The sequence below is a fragment of the Vipera ursinii genome (assembly GCF_947247035.1).
Source record: "Vipera ursinii genome assembly, chromosome: 2".
Taxonomy (NCBI): Eukaryota; Metazoa; Chordata; class Lepidosauria; order Squamata; family Viperidae; genus Vipera; species Vipera ursinii.
Genome location: NC_139513.1, coordinates 153,218,331 through 153,235,616, shown reverse-complemented (window position 1 = coordinate 153,235,616; position 17,286 = coordinate 153,218,331). Strand labels below are relative to the sequence as shown.

The 17,286-nt window shown below is 40.7% G+C and overlaps 1 protein-coding gene across 1 annotated transcript; it reads left to right on the top strand.

Moving 5' to 3' along the window:
• Positions 1-1,092: 1,092 nt before the first annotated feature.
• On the top strand, positions 1,093-16,843 carry LOC310633418 (keratin, type II cytoskeletal 5-like; the record flags this gene model as incomplete). Its single annotated transcript, XM_083351123.1, has 9 exons — positions 1,093-1,542; positions 5,087-5,301; positions 7,209-7,269; positions 8,477-8,572; positions 9,881-10,045; positions 11,661-11,786; positions 12,801-13,021; positions 14,766-14,794; positions 16,812-16,843. 9 exons carry the CDS (start codon positions 1,093-1,095, stop codon positions 16,841-16,843), a joined length of 1,395 nt encoding a protein of 464 aa, XP_083207249.1.
• Between the last annotated feature and the right edge of the window lie 443 nt (positions 16,844-17,286).

Genomic DNA, 17,286 nt, shown 5'->3' with positions numbered 1-17,286 from the left:
AACTGGCTGGGTGATTTGAGCCATTCATTATTTCTTTCAGCCCAACCCGCCTCACAGGGTTATTATGGCAAAAATAGGGAGGGAATATTATGAATGTAGAATCTCCTTCTGCATATAATCTACAGAAAATAAAGGCAGAATACAAAGTAAATATTTTTGGTGATGAAACTGATGGGGGGATTTGTCAGTTTCGCCTTTATGCTGAACACCTTTCTTTCTACTTGCCACACAGTTGGGAGGGAAGAAAAGGACTTTGACTTACAACTGGTTGTTTAATTCAAAGTTACTACAGCCTCAGAAAAGGTGCTTTAGAGCCCATAAAGCATTATTCATCACTGTAAAACATTGTGCTGTTCTAGTGGCGGGGATTCAGCCGGTTCGCACCACTTCAGCACAACCAGTAGCTAATTTTTTGTTGCCGAGGCCCAGAACGGACTTCCAGAAGCAGCATCCACACAGAGAACCAGTTGTTCACGTATTTGAATCCCACCACTGTGCTGTCCCCTTTATCCTGCAGTAACATCACCATATTTGGGGAGCTGGTTGGGTCCTGTGGATGTCTCAACTTATGACCAAATGTCTGGTCCCAATGGGGTCATAAATCTAGGACTACTTATATATTGCTATCAATTTATTTACTGTATAGCAGGAACATGGAATGCTCTCTGTGCATCCAAACTAAGGGCACTACCAGAGAAGAAAGCCTAACCTTTGGCATGGAAAATACACAAGGTAAGAAAGAGATAATACTTCACATTCCAAAAATGCTTTGACCATAAGACCTTCCAGCTACCTTGAAAATACTAATAAAAGGGAAGCAATTATAAGGGAAATCTTGACTGGCAACCTTTCTAAATGAAGAGCTTTCCTGAGCCTTTTTATTCTTCCCAGCCTTTTTCATTTACTTCCTACAACAGCCTCTGAGATCAAGATTTCGCTGCTAGGCTAGGCAGACCCAGTAATACCCGAAATTAACATTGCCAGCCAGTCTATCCTTCTGCATAAAAGGAGTTGCTTCAAGTCTTGCATGAAAGGAGTTCCTTCATTCACCTCCTGTGGCTCCCATTGTCCTCCAAGCACTCTTTTGACACAATGGACCAGCAGCCCTTTCCTCAAGCCAACCTCCGAAGATCTTCAATCTCCTCCATTGACTGCAATGATGAGATCCAGATCAATGGGACGCAAAACCACTCAGCCAACTGTTCTTTCAAGAGAGGCAACAGCAGCAAAAGTTTCCATAGCTTTGGGAGAAATCACAGGATCTCCTGTTACATGAGCCACCAGCCAAAAAGCCTTAGTGGTAGTCATTCAGATATGGGAAGCGTCACAGACCACGGCTTTTTTGCAAATGCCTGCAATCTCGGATACACAGACATTCCCAAGCCAAGCTATAGAAATGAGGGGTTATTGGAAGTTAATATTAACAAGCATCTCTTAGAACCTCTCTATCTGGGAGTTGATCCACACGATCATCAAGTCAAAGTCCAAGAGAAGGATCAAATGAAAGACCTGAACACACAGTTTGCTAGCTTCATTGACAAGGTAAGTTAATTCTTCCCTTCCTCCTCTCCCCCCCCCCGCCTCCAATTGAGGCAGAAGGAACTACACACATGGCTGAATATTCAGGGATTGAAGGCAAGAATCATAATATCTCCTTAGTTTTGTTATCTCACTCCAGGAGGTATTGAATATGTTATGCATCAGGATTTGGGACACCAAGGCTGGGTTTAAACATGTCTCGCCAAACAGCGTGGCACATCGTGAGCAAATGGTTCATAGTTTCTAAAGGAGGCTGACACAGAACTATCTATTTTGTGATTCAGCGTATGGCGGGAGCCAAGCCAGGTTCTAAAACTGTGATATTGATTATTTGTTTGGATCAAGCATGTTACACACACAGAGCAACTGTGTTTTGTTAACAGGTTTAGAATTTAGCATGGTCTAGGCCAGGGGTAGGCAACCTCGGCTCTTTTATGATTCATGGCCTTCCTGTGCTGTGCTGACTCAGGAATTCTGGGAGTTGAAGTCCATGAGTCATAAAAGAGCCGAGGTTGCCTACCCCTGGTCTAGGCATTCATGCAAAGGATAAACTGACCCAGTGGGGAAAAAAAGAAAAAGTGTTTTGGAGAGGTTAGTGAAACAGAGTTGTTGAATGTGAAGATGTTTGAAATGGGCTACATCAATGACATCCCATTATTACACTGAGGACCAAACTATGTATTATTTGGGAATTCTATGCTTGGAATTCTAAGTCTGGTATTCTTGCTATACTTTATTTTTTATGTAAAAGCAGACAAGGGAGACAGCACATTTTCAAAAGCAACAGGTCTCCTCTCCCTCCCTCCCCTCGCTTATTAGACAGATTGATCTGTCTAATCAATCAGAGCATAGTGTTAGAGTGAAACCGCAGAGACACACACAATATTCAATCTTACCTAACAAAGAAGGTGAATTTGAATTGTTTCTTTAGCTGAGCTGAGTTAAGCTGCATGAGTTTAAACTGATTTGACGTTCACTGTCTTTAGCCTAATGCATTGCATAGAGGCGCTGTGAAGATAAAGAAGAGGGCCTTAGAAGTTCTCAGCTTTTTGGCAGCATGGTGAGGTGGAAGAGCATTACTTGTGTCACATTCTTCCACTGAATGGTCTTGATTGAACTCTCAGCTACTTTTCAGTGCCTCTGCGGAAGCTTCAGATTCAATTCTGCACTAGCAGCCCTGTTTGAGGTTAGTTGCCTGCACCTATAATTCATAACAGGAAAAAAGAAGAAATAGCCCAAGGAAAGGCACTGTAAGATGCACAATTATTTCCACCATATGGAGAGATGCAAATCTTTCTTCCTGAACTTCAAGGGACTTCCTTCAAGCATTTGTTTGCAGACTTCCTTCTTAATTCCAGGCTTTAGATCAAAGCTGAAGCAATCGAAGGAGGTGAATGTTTTCAAAGCTCTGGAAAATATTTAGTAAGGCTCAGTGTTTCCAAGGCAATGGGGGTGATTTGTAGCAAAGGTTACATCTTAATGGTGCTCATCCTTAAATGAAACCTCACTCACCAGCAAATTAAACTGGCAAACCTACAACACAGGACTGGAGAGCAAGTGGTCCAGATGTTACTGAACAAAGTCTGCCAGGAGGCCCAGCTGGCACTTTCAAAACAGAAGATGATGGGAACAAATACCTGGAGGACCATAAATTTCCCAATTCTTAGTATACTGCAATCTACTTCCACATATTTTTGATATAAAAATTGATTTGTTCAGCATAGTTAAATTCAGTCATGCCATTTCTACATATGTTTGTTTATATCTGTGACCCGGATGTAAGCATGGCTCAGTATATATACTGTATATATAAGGGACGCGGTGGCTCAGTGGGTTAGGACACTGAGCTTGTCAATCAGAAGGTCAGCAGTTTGGCAGGTCGAATCCCGAGTGCCGCATAACAGAGTGAGCGCCTGTTACTCGTCCCAGCTTCTGCCAACCTAGCAGTTCGAAAGCACGTAAAAATGCAAGTAGAAAAATAGGGACCACTACGGTGGGAAGGTAACAGCGTTCCGTGCACCTTTGGCATCTAGTCATGCTGGCCACATGACCACGGAGACGTCCTCGGACAAGCACTGGCTCTTTGGCTTTGAAACGGAGATGAGCACTGGCCCCTAGAGTTGGAAATGACTAGCACGCATGTGTGGGGGAACCTTTACCTTATATATATATAGCTACTTAACATAGCCGCTTATATATATAGACATCCTCTAAAAGCTAGATTCAAGGGATGAGAGTTGGCCCAAAGTCTTTCAGTCACCTTGAAAAGAGGTTTGAACTTAGGTTATCATCCTGATGTTCTCCATCCTGACTAGATTAGTGAGAAGTATAATCAGAGTGTGGCTTTCCTCGAGGAACAATTTAATCCAAGCTTCTGGCTGTTTTAGGAGTTAAAACCCAGATTACCACACTAGGTTTGCGTTCGTGACCCATCTTTGCTAAGCAAAATCAGCCCATGGACATTAGAAGCCTATGCCAGTTAGACTGGAAGGGCTCTCCATCCTTGAGAGCTTCCCTTGATACAGCCCTTGTGCTTCCAGGAATTCCTGACTCTTGATAGCAGATGTGAAGAAGACTGAGCAAGGGTGCTTCCATTCCATCAGCTTCTTTGCTTCATGTTCAGCATATACAATCAATACATTTACTTGAGTTATCTCAGGGAATTACTGACATTCACCGAGCCACTCAAACATGCCACATGTAAGAATAGCAAGTTCATTAACAAATCAAAGACTCCTCCTACAAACCCACAGAGAAGGGGCTTTATTGTTATCGTGCCTGAGTCACTGCCTTGAGATCTATTTTGTTTGGGGGCACCTTCTGCTTCAGCAGAGCCATTTTTGGCTCATTCAATCTTAGGGGAGAGAAGGCCTCCAACCTCTGAGGGGGTCTTCCACTACTGCATTAAGTATGACCCTAAAGTGGTAGAAGGAGATTGAGGCTGGGCTCAATCTCCACATGTCCAATTTTTTACTTGACTAGATGGCATTGAGGAAGCTCCTTCGGTTTCTGAAATCCCCACTCTTTTCCACCATCTTGTATCTGCAGAGAAGACTTTGGGAGAGATCCCCGAGGGCTTTTTTAATGCAGAGGGGAAAAATGGTATAAATAAGGGCTGATGTAATGGTATGAGAGAATGACATTGGGCAAAGAGATGCTGCCTAGGAGAATGGTCAAATTAGAGAGACAATAGGATGCAGCTGCATAATGGGCAGAACAAGAGGCTTCCCTAAGTTCTGTGGCTACTATTCTATTCTACTTTCAGACTTGTAAGTTTCTGTTGTGATGCAGCTTTACAATAAAGTAGAATTAGCTCATTTTGCCATGGTTCCTGTCTAGTCTACCTAGTAAGGTTGACAATTACATTAGTTTGGGAGAAATTTGGCATGTTGAATTAGGATATCTTTAATATAGGACAGGTGAGTCTTGTAGTTTCAAAGGTGCCCCTTTCCTAGCCAAAGTCTAAAATGTCGTATTAACTGTTTGTTTCTCGAAGCCTCGGGAATTGATCACCAATGCACCAAACTTTATTCTCTCTGCATTTTAGGTCAGAAGCCTGGAGCAAAGAAACAGGATACTGATAACCAAGTGGGAACTGCTGCAAAACCAGAAGATGCCAATGGTTAAGAAAGACTTGAGCACTCTGTTTGAAAACTACATCACTAACTTGAGAAAAAAAATTGATTATATGTTTAATGAAAAGAATAAATTAGAAAACCAGCAGAGAATGATGCAGGACCTGATTGAGGAGTACCAATGCAGGTAAGCTACCTCATAAGAAGGTTGATCACGCGTTGTGGTTATTCTTTTCAGTGAACAGATGCTGAAGGATGCTTAGTCCACTGAAAACTCTTCGCCCAGAAGAGAGAATTGTAGAACATGGTTGCAGATATTGCTTCTTTTCCTTCTCAGAGGAGAGGGGGGAAAAAAGCTAAGGATAAAAAAGGGGGACAAATTTAAGATATTGCAAAGTTAGCTTCAGTTAGGATTGGGCAGCACTTTGGGTTCCATCTTCAAATGATTTTAAGCACAAGTAGTCCTCAATTTACAATGAAAATTGGGACCACAGGTTTTATTGCTAAACAAGGCAGTTGATAATAGAGTTGTCCCAGATTTTGTGACTTTTTTGCCACAGTTGTTAAGTAAATGATTGCAAATTATTAAGTGAATGATGCAATCCTTACACAAATTTGGCTTCCCTTATTGACTTTGCTTGTTAGAAGTCAGCTGGGAAGGCCACAAAATGGTGGTCACGTCACTCCTGTATGCTGCAACTGTCATAAACACATATGGGTTGCCAAGCACCTAGTCATGTGTCTTGGGGATGCTGTGATGGTTCTAAGTATCACTTTTTTTAGAATGCCATTCTAACTTTGAACAGTCAATAAATGGATGTTGTAAGTTGAAGACTACCTCAGATATAAATGTTCCTGTCCACAATTCTTTAAAGCGACTATACTGTTGATCCTGGATATTTGTAAAGAATTGCAGTCAGATGCTATGTCTATGTCCCTATAGGCTCAAAAACAATATTGGGGGAATAGAAATTGAAATTGTACAGATTTATTGTTTCACCACTTCATGCCAAACAACTTTAGCAACCATTTTCTTCTCTGAAAGGGAATCACTAGCACTGTATTGTAGAACAGGGTTTTTCAACCTTTTCACCCATTGTACCACTTTTAGGATATGGCAATATCCGAGTACCACCAGTCGCCTAGCAAGGTGTCAAAAACTTGATGATCCCCCCCAAAAAGGAAAAAGTGACTGTTCAAAGTTACAATGGCACTGAAAAAGTGCCCCCCAAGCCACAGCCGAGCAAGACACCTGCCTGCCCGCCCAGCGGTGCTCTTCCTCCTGTCTGAGGTTTTTATTTTTGTGAGCATTTCTGTTGAAGATTGGCAGCGGGGGTGGGGTGGGGGGATGTTTGGTTTTTATTCCCCCCATCTGCTGGGTGGTTGCAGCAGGTTTTGGTCACTTTACATGACCCTGGGACACTGTCACCATCATAAATATGAATCAGTTGCCAAGCATCTGAATGTAAATCACAAGACCCTGGAGATGCTGCAACATTCCAGGTGATTGGTGCTTCTTCTAAGCTCAGCAGAAGCAGCAGGATCACCACCGAGTTCCATCTGGAGCCTGGCGCTGATCCAGGCGCTTCCACTGAGCCCTGACAGCCCCGAAGAAGCGCTGATCCTGGCGCTTCCGCTGAGCCCTGACAGCCCTGCAGCTCCAGCCATCTCTCTCTCGGGCTTGTGCGATGCTGCCACTGGTTGAGCTCATTCCCCTCCCCTGGTACCACTTTTATAGGATGGTCGCGTACCACCTGCCAGGTGCCAATGTACCACAGGTGGTACCCGTACCACTCGTTGAAAAGCCCTGTTGTAGAATGTGGAGCACATTGGTTTAAGTGCTGACCTAGGACTGAAACAATCCAAAATGAAGGCTGCCCTTAGCCATGGAAACTTCCTGGGTGATTTTGGGCCAGTTATTCAGTACTTTATAGGCTTGTTGTTATGGGAAAATTAGAGGAGGAATGATATGTACAGTGTCTTGAATGTCTAGCAGAAAGGCAGAATATAAACCAAACAAATGAAAGAAGGAACTATTACTAAACTGATTTCTTTTCTTTTCTGCCCTGCTTTTGTTTTTTGATATTCTGCAAGATATAAAGAGGAGAATAATAGAAAAGAACACTTAGAGAATGAGTTTGTCCTGCTCAAGCAGGTGAGTAAGTCAAGTGATCTGCCCATTTTTTTAAAAAATAAAACCACATATGTTAGTACAAACAGAGGAATAAATAGGGGAAATGACTATACTGATTTGATTCTAGTAGAAAAGATCCTCTTACATCATTATTTCTTTCGATAGGCAGAGCATACAATGCCCATTGATTTCTCATTGACATTCCATAGTTTTTAAAGGTACAGTACCCATTGAATCCATCTTCCCGATTAACTCCATAGATCTGGTTGGGAATTCTGCAAGCTATAATCCCACTGACAGATTGGTCTATTCATTCCTAAGTGGTTTTGTCTGCATGTTCATACCAAACACGCAGAGAGTGGCTGACTCTGGGCATGTCCATGCATTAAAACACAGAACAGCCTGCTGTATAGGTCCTTGGCTTTCAAAAGGCAGAGAACAAAAGCTCCCTTATTGATTTATATATGATCTCTCCTATCACCATTCCAGGCAGATTACACTCAGGCAAAACTGCTTTAACATATCCCTAAAATGAAACCATTAAAACCAACAAATACTGCTACTCAAACAGCTGTTTCAGGCAGATGCCAGGGCTCTCTTGAAGAAGACTGTTTTTACCATTTTACAAAATATCCTTGAGGTAGGGACACCTATGGCCTCAAGGGCAAGCTCTTACAGAGACGGGTTTATGACTGTGAATGTCATTCTCTATAAAAGCTGTAATTTGGTTGTCTGCTGCTTTGTATATCAGGTTCTTATGCTCAGGGATGCATTGTTATGGATGCACATGCCCAACAGGAGAACGTGCTCCCATCCCATTTATTTTGTACTTAAAGAACAGGCCTCTGAGCAGGCATAACAAGTGAATCAGACCAGTGTGTACTGCACAACATAAAAATTATGGTAGCAAATACAAAACAAAGTAACAATTCAAAATGCAAGTTAGAATCACAGAATATAAGGAGTAGAAGAGTCTTTGGAGATTATCTTGTTCTACTCGCTGCCAAGTTCAGGAATCTACTATTGCAGCAAAATACATTTTACCAAATTTATCTTACCCAGCCCATTTTTGAATACTTTGAAAGAAGTTCTGTGATACAAAGATTCAGACTCCATTTTGTTTTAAATGTTCTTCCCAAAGGTTGGAATCAAACCTCTCATGGCTACTGTATTCGCTTTGATTTTGAAGTTACGTATCTTTTTATCAGTGTCTTTTTCCTCCCTTCAGCAAGTAGATAATGAATTTAAAGAACAGAAGGAGCGGGAACTGAAGAGGGAATTGTTGATGGAGAATAAAGAATTCCTGAAGTATTTTTTTACAGAGGTCTGTATCCTCAAATTGCAATGTGAGAAACAACTCTTAAGGCATTAGTACCAGAATTTTCACTGCATATCACTGATTGCTTAGGTATATTTACTGGAGAGTTATTGTTGAAAAAAAGTAATGATTAGGTCCATAGCCTAAGGACTTTGGAAATGCCAAATATTTATTTACTTTACTGATATCCCACCTTTATTATTTTTATTAATAACTCAAGCCAGTAAACATATCTAATATTCCTTCTTCCTCCTATTTTGTCCCATATACAAAACAATATCCCTCCCATCCATCCATCCATCCATCCATCCATCATCCATCTTACTGATCCCACTGCCATTATTTTATGAAGGAATTTCACGCAGGGATCAGTCTTTTTTCAACATAAACTGTCTTTTAGATTGCCACACTCCTCTACTTTTTCCATGCTGGAGGCACAGGAAGGGCAAAGAGGTCCAGTTGGTAACAAGCTCCTTGGATCTCCTTTTGTCGGCTTTAATACAACTAGGAAGAATAAATCTAGACAGGTAGCTATAGCTGAATTAACTAGGGCTGAGCAAACAGCAGCCTCTGGTTCTGAAATGTGTATCAAAACACCCACATTCAGTAGCAAAATGCTGCAATACCATTATTAATTTTTGATTCTTAAAAAAATTAAATTAAAAGGCAAAATAGGTCTGTTGGTGCCCTTACTTACTGAAAAATTCCAGAGCAAAGTGATGGGCTTCCCATACTCCTCTGACAATTCCCCAATCTTTTTAAAAGAACTTTTGGAATTTGATTCTAGGATTTACTGTAATTGTGACCCTGCAAATAATTTTTGTACAATTTGTATGAGAATGTATATGATTTTTATGAAGCCAGTTTGGTGTAGTGGTCAAAGTGCTGGCCTCGAAATCAGGAGATGGTGGACTCTAGGCCTCCCTCAGGCCTGAAAGCCACCTGTGGGGGGGGGGCTTTGGGTCAGTCCTACTTTCTCAGCCTATTTCACAGAGTTGTTGTTGTGGGGTAAATGGAAAGCAAGAGTATTAGGTATATTCACTGCCTTGAGTTTACTGTATAATTAAAAAAAATATGAAGTGTTTTGCTAGTTGAGCTTGAAAGTGTTGATGAGACTTGTGTGACATAAAAGAAAGATAGGCTTCACATCAGGTGCATGCCAGAAGTGATCTTCATTAAAATGATGTATCGATGCCATCAATTGCTCAGAAATTAGATGTGCAAGTAACTTTGGTCCATTAATTTTCTAGAGAGACTGTTAATGTCACTTCCATTGCTGAGTTATGATCTCAAGCAGATTCTGTGTACTTCCAGGAACGTTCCATATTGAATTGCCATCCCTCTGACACATCGGTAATGCTCAATATGGACAACAGCAGAGATTTGGACATGGATGTCCTCATCAAGAACATTGATAGTTGGTATCATAACATTGCCCAAAGAAGCAAGGAAGAAGCTAACCTCTTTTATCAAAACCAGGTATGAAAACAAGTATGGGTGGCTGACTCTTCCCATTTTTTTTAAGTGTTCAACTAGGTAATCAGAAAATAAAGAAAACCAGAACTTATCATGTCTCAATTTCTGATTTGCATCTTCTTGTTAGCCAACAATTAGTTTGTAGGTTTCATATTAGCAAGGATGCTCCATCAGCCTTTTCTCCAAATCAGCACAATACTGTCAATGCTCTTCTAACAAGGCTATTCTTGGCACTGTTGGCAGCTGCCCACCCCAAAAGACATGCAAAGCTAAAGATTGATTAATTGTAAGTTAATCAAATGTATTATTCAGCCTAGTAGGTAATTATAAGAATAGTAATATCATAATAACATAGTCAAAGTGGACCAATTAAAATACCCAAATCAGTGGATATGATGAAACAATTTTCATATCATTTCACTAACCTTTTCCTCAATGACTGAGCCTTTGCTATTCCTGTAAATATCAGCACTGGTAGTCACAGGGGTGTGAAATAAAGTGACATCATTTTCATGTGTGGTATCAGTCCAGCTTAATACTGCAGACATTGTAATGTTTATTTTATTGCATATTACATTATATGCTAGATCATTACTAGGATGGCTTAGAGTATTTCTAAAAATCCTAGTAATAAACTAAGACCTCGCTAATGAATCAAAATAGATGGGGGTACTAGCCATCCAAGTAATGATCTAGCTCTAGCATATAATGTAAAAACTCATATTTCTCGCCCAGTATACTAAGATGTCATGGTGGAGTAGGCAGGTACTATATTTGCAATATGTGTTTGTGTGGGTTTTGTTTGTTTGTTTGTTTGTTTTTTAAAAACAACTCTAAGACTCAACATTTGGTGTTTAATGTTTGCAACCTGGGTCTAAGCGCAACAAATTATTCTAAATAGTAGGACCAAATGAATCTCAGTTTTCTTTGGGGTGGGTTGGGGTGAGAGACAGAGGCTGGCCCAAAGTCACCCAGCCAGCTTTCATGCCTAAAGAGGGACTAGATCTCATGCTCTCCTGGCTTCTAGCCTGGCGCCTCAACCACTGGATCAAAGTGGATTAGATTCTATCTAGCAGGATATTTAGCAAACAAACCCAAACCTCATCATCACCCCATCCCCAAATTGTATTTATTTCAGGTTTATCATTTAGAATAGCTTTGAGAAGGCCATTTATTAAGAAGTGCTTATAACAAGGGTTGGGGTGGGGGTGGAGAAACTGAACAGTTTTGAACTGCCTATATTTGGATATATTAGTGAAAGGAAGGAATCACTTAATTATTTAGCTCTTGTGGCTTGTTTTGAATAAATCCTCTTTTTGTTTTAAACATTCTGTGATACTCTCTTAGAGAAGATCTCAGAAATATGTCACTTTGCAACTTTGTGACTCAGCTAATCCCTTCAGATGAAATCTGAATAGTTGGATAATTGTACAGTGGCAGATGATTCAAGAATGTTTACAGGTGAGGATGGAGCTGCTGGTTCCCAAAAGGACTTTTGCCCAAGGGAACCCATGGCCTTGTATTTAAAGACGCTGAAGTTTGACAGCCAATAAAGTGGCAACATTAATGCTTCTAGATCATAGTTCCCTTGCTCTTTTGTCTTTTCTCTGGCTATTAGATTGAGGATCTTCAGAACAAAAAATGCCAGTGCCATGAAAGTCTGCAAAAAAACAGTGATGAAATTACTGAGTTGAACCGGCTTGTCCATTTGATGCAGAGCAAATTAGATACTGAGAAGAAAAAGGTCAGAAAAATCCTTTTGTTCCCTGAGGCGCCTTTTTAAAGATCAAAATGTAAATACATTGGCCTTACGATATATAACATACCATATAGATGGTGGGTTTTTGTTTTTTGTTTTTACTGCCATGGGGTCAAGTGCTAATAACATGGGGCTCAAGAATTATGTCAAACTGAGGTAGGCAGTAGATGCTAGTAAACAGCAATTCACAGTGATCCTTATTAGCATGGCCACTAATGAGAGTTATAGTGGGATTTCTTGGTGGAGCAGTGGGCTAATGCCTCCTTAAGTAACACCAGCTGCCTGCAATTAGTGCAGGTTCGAGTCCCACCAGGCTCAAGGTTGACTCAGCCTTCCATCCTTCCGAGGTAGGTAAAATGAGGACCCAGATTGTTGGGGGCAATAAGCTGACTTTGTAATAATGCAGCTTGGGGGGCCTGAAAGCCCTAATAAGCAGGCATATACATAGAATGAAGGCTACTGCTAAGCTTGTAAGCCGCCCTGAGTCTTCGGAGAAGGGTGGGATATAAATGGAATCAAAATAAATTTCAAAGTTCATTGGTACAAAGACAACATAGTATTTACTTACAAAAAGGAGAGTTGTACCTCTTTGATACTGTAGCTGCAATGAAAAGCACAAAGCTCACTCTTCTGTTGCACCAGCGAAGATATCTATCTTCCACAAAAAAAGTCTTCTTCAATGGATTAGATTTTAATCTGGACTGGAGGGGAAAAAATTCAATTCCTTCCACCATCCATCCACCAAGCAATCAAATCTTTCCTCTTCCCTGCCTGTTTTCAAATGTTCCCGTCCAGAACCCACCCATGAGGTGTGAGAATTTAACGGGGCTCATTCTTGTTATTGCTGCCAGGTATAATAGCAGAGGGATGGGAGGGGGTGAGCTGGAAGGATATGAAAAGGAGGCTTTAGAATCAACTGGAAATAAGGCAGAGACCATAAAATAATTTGTGCTGTTTTGTGAATAGAAGATGGAATTATTTTTATTTTATTTTTTGCAGACAGCTGCTTTGCAAATAGCCATTGGGGATATTGAACACAAAGGAGACCGTGCACTAAAAGATGCCCGAGCAAAGCAAACAGAGCTTCAGAATCGCATACAGAATTCCAAGGATCAATTGGCTGTCATCTTACGGGATTACCAGGACCTCATGAATACCAAATTGGCCCTGGATATTGAGATTGCAACATACAACACAATGCTGGTAGGAGAAGAGAACAGGTAATACTCAAATATAATCTCAAAATAGGATGGATTGTTTTCTTTACTACTGCACTACCCTCAGTAGCAGCGGCCACCATGTTGGCGGGGTGTGTGTTAAATGGTAAATGTTAAATAGTTCAGTCTGACAAAAGCAGCAGTATGCCCTTGGGATGTAGAGCACTGTGAAGAAGTATATACAGTAAGTCTAAGTGCTATTGCTATTGCTATGGTCAGACAAAGCCTGCTCCTTTGTGCCTCGATATCACACACATGTCCAAATGAGTGGAGCTCGTCGTGCAATGCAACAGACTCTCACCCAACTGTTGTTGTGCCACAATTACTAAATGAGGAGTGGCTTTGAGTTGCCTCAACAACAGGGCTGAGTGACATTAGAAGGTTATTCTTCATCATAAAATGGGTTCAGCCACTATAGTTCTGATAACATGTCTGTTTATTCAGGGAAATGAGATAGGAGGAAGTATCCATATGTCCCCACTTGCAGCAGTCCTTGCACAAATATGTCCAGACAATGTATTGGGGGGAGGAGGAGGAGGGGCCCAGTTTCTCTTAGGTTGTCTTCATCTCATTCTATAAGTGAGAAAGGCTTAAGTCGTCCTTAGTTATCTTGGTTGATTAAACCAACCAAGTTGGCTGGTTGGTTTAAGAGGAAAAGAATAGTTTGGTGTAGCTTGGTGTAGTGGTGAAGGTGCTGGTCTAGAAACCAGGAGACTCTGAGTCCTGTTTCTGTCCTAGACATGAAAGCCAGCAAGGTGACTTGGGATCAGTCACTCACTCTCACCCCAAACCACCTCACAGGGTTCATAATGTGGGAGAAAAGGAAGGAGGAAGGCGTATTAGCTATGTTCGCCACCTTGAATAATTTGTAAAGTAATAAAGGTGAGACTGTAATCAATCCATCAGTATCCAGGACAGCTATCAGTTGTGTAACATACCATTTTGCAGTAAAAGGCATCAGATCAAAGATACCTGCATTTTCTTCAAGATGAGAAGCTGCATGTGTCTGACAGCTACTAGGGAACAGATAGAATCTGCTTCTCAGCTGCCCTCTTGTTCCTAAGTATTCAAGAGGGGCCGGGTTGGCTCTGGTGCAAGCAGGATCCTGGTTTAGATGGGTCATTGATCCAATCCAGCACGTGTGTTCCTAGAATTTAGGTTTTTGTCTTAACCCTGACCTTAACTTTCAGCCAGTTATGTGGTCTTTAGCTACTCATTGCCTTCGTCCTTGCCTCTTGCAGCATGGAAATGGTAACAACAGCAACAACAACAATAATAAAAGGCTCAGTGGGATGATGTGAAATGATGTAAGGACAAGTATGTACTAGTTCATTGTAGCTAAAGGCAGAATGCTCTTCTTCACATAAAGCTCCTGCCCTCTGGATGAAGCCAGAGTAGAATTCTCTGAATGCTTAGCCAAGCTGGCCAGTGGCTGTAGTTTCAAGTCATATATGGAAGTCAACAGTTTTGTTTTATTGTTCAGATATGTGACATTTGCTCTTTGTTATAAAGCATCTTTGCATCTCTCCGTCTGTTTGTGTCTGTGAGATTTTATATTTTTTTTTAAAAAGCACATTTTTTTAAAAAAATCATCCATTCAGTTATTAAAGAATTTTCTCATTGGTAGAAATGTCAAAACTAATCTGAAAAATTCATGCCTGTATTACACAGATCTTCAAAATATCAGAGCAACCAAGGCTATGCAATTTAAGAAGTATCTGTTTTTTCCTTCCCTTTCTTTTAACAGAATACGCACAGGAGGAACTGTGAGGATGGGTAAGGAATCTGAACTTTCTTATAATCCTTTCCCCAAACATTTAATTTCATTCAGTATAAGTCCCAGGAAATGTCTTAAGAATCACTCACTGAATCATGTAATTCTTTTACAGCAGTCACAAAAGCTACCTATCCACTCCATAACATGAATCATTAGAATGAAGCAAAACCAATCACTGAATACGTATATGGAATTTGACTGCTGCCCATATGAAACTCCAGTGAAGAAGTTGCACCTAATCAGCTGGCTGCTAGAGAATTTGTAGAACCTGGGTAGCTATGCAAATTAATACAAAAAGGAAATGGGGCTTCCCTATAAATTGATCACATGAAACAATGGTTTTATTTGAATGTCACGATAAGCCACCATTTATTGTAACAACAATGAGCTTAGCCTCCTTTCAAGCTCAAGTATCCCTTTCAACTGCATCCAGTTTTCGTCACCATAAGGAACTGATATTGAGACTCCAGAAAAAGTGCAGAGAAGAGAGACAACGATGATTAGGGGACTGGTGGGTAAAATTTATGAAGAATGGTTGCAGTGAAGAGAAGGATTAGGGGTGACATGATAGCAGTCTTCCAATATTTGAGGGGCTGTCACAAAGAAGAGGGGGATCAATATATTCTCCAAAGCACCTGAAGGCAGGACAGGAAGTAACAGATGGAAACTTATTAAGGAGAAATCCAACTTAGACCTAAGGAAAAAAATTTGCTGACAGTGAGAATGATGAACCAGTGGAATGGCTTGCCTTCAGAAGTTGTGGATGTTTCATCACTGGAGGTTTTTTAATAAGAGATTGGACAGCCATTTATCTGGAATGGTAGAGGGTCTCCTGCTTGAGCAGGTGGTTGGACAAGAAGACCTCCAAGGTCCCTTCCAATTCTTCTGTTATTCTGTTAATCTTGTCTCCTTCTATTCTTCTGTTATTCTGTTAATCTTGTCTCCTCCACTGATTAGAAGCATTGACCTCCACTTTTTATGAATGGCAACAGAGACAAACTATAGTTAACTATGGTTGGCTCAAAACTGACACATTTAAACTACTGTTTATAAAGCTGGTTTGTTTTCACTGTCATTCCTATGAATTTTAAATTTACACATTATGTTCCTCTGTAGGCTTTATCTGCAAAGTAGACGTGTCCTTAAAAAATGGGTTGTTAGTAGGCTAACAGAGCTCTAAATTAATATTCGCCAATACAGTGCAGCCTTCTGGGGCAAGGTTGTGATCTGCTTGGACAGTGATGGGCCAACAGGAAGAAGCTAACTGCATCATTTGTTGCCCTATGCAGTGCCAGGATGCATATAAAAGTTGGACTTCTAGAGACTTGGTTGTGCAAACCAACCTATTTTCTTGAAACAAAGCCATTGCCCATTATTATTTCTGTGTGGGATTCATCATTTGTATGGTGATCTCTCCCCCCCCCACACACACAGAGAGACATACCCTTGTCCTCCTGATTGAGATTGATGAATGACAAAGAAGACATTTGAAAACACTTAACTAACTCATCACTCCATTTGTCTCTTGCCTAGTTGTCCTAATGATTGAATCCTTTTCAGTCAGCAATAATATAAAAAGGGTGATGTGAAAAGACTTTTCTTAAAGGTTGGTGTTTTAAAGCCATGGACCTGGATATATATATTTTTTGTCCTGACAAAAAAAGAGAGAGGAAGCAAGAAAGGGTGGGAGATTATTTAAATTAATAGGGAAAGCCCTGTTTGCTCAGCATGGAATTGCAGTGCCTTATAGCTTTTTTGTGTGCTGCTATTATAGAAGGCCAGTTCATTTAGGAACTAGTAGAATGTATACTAATTATTAGATCTAGGACAGGGGAGGACCACAGCTTCCTGATAATCCTGACAGGTTCGTGGATCACCACCTAGATTTTGCTTTGCATAAGTGGACAGAACACAGATGGCAGATGACCACTTCTTGTTTTAGAAAGAGATCCAGTGTTGTATTAGACACTTGTGTTAATAAGTCCATACTTCTGTATTTCCATTCTATTTCTACAGTTTATGCACCTGCACCACCAATGGCAGCTTAAAGTTCTGCTCCAGGTTGTACTTAAAAAAAATACCTCAAAAAGCCAAAGAAAAAGGCTCCACTTGTGTAACTTGTAAGGGCCTAAATAAATTGTATTTTCTATATTCAACTGGAAATGACACTGTAAGAGACATAGAAAGGGAGAAACAAAGATAACTGCACCATGAGCCCATGAATAAGGCAGCATGTAGGCAATTATTTTAATCTTGGGAAAAAGAGGATGTATTTCTACAAAGGTAGAGTGCCTCAAATTTCCACATTCGTATGAACCGGGGGCATTTGTAATAACCCATTATCTTGGATCTGCTTATTCAGGAAGCTGAACAACTGGCATTATAAACCACAGACATCTCATTATGGTCAAGCGTAAATCTGTGTACTGAGCTGTTCTGCCACGTATACTTGGCTTAATTGTCAATGGCAAAAGTAACATATTTCTGGCTA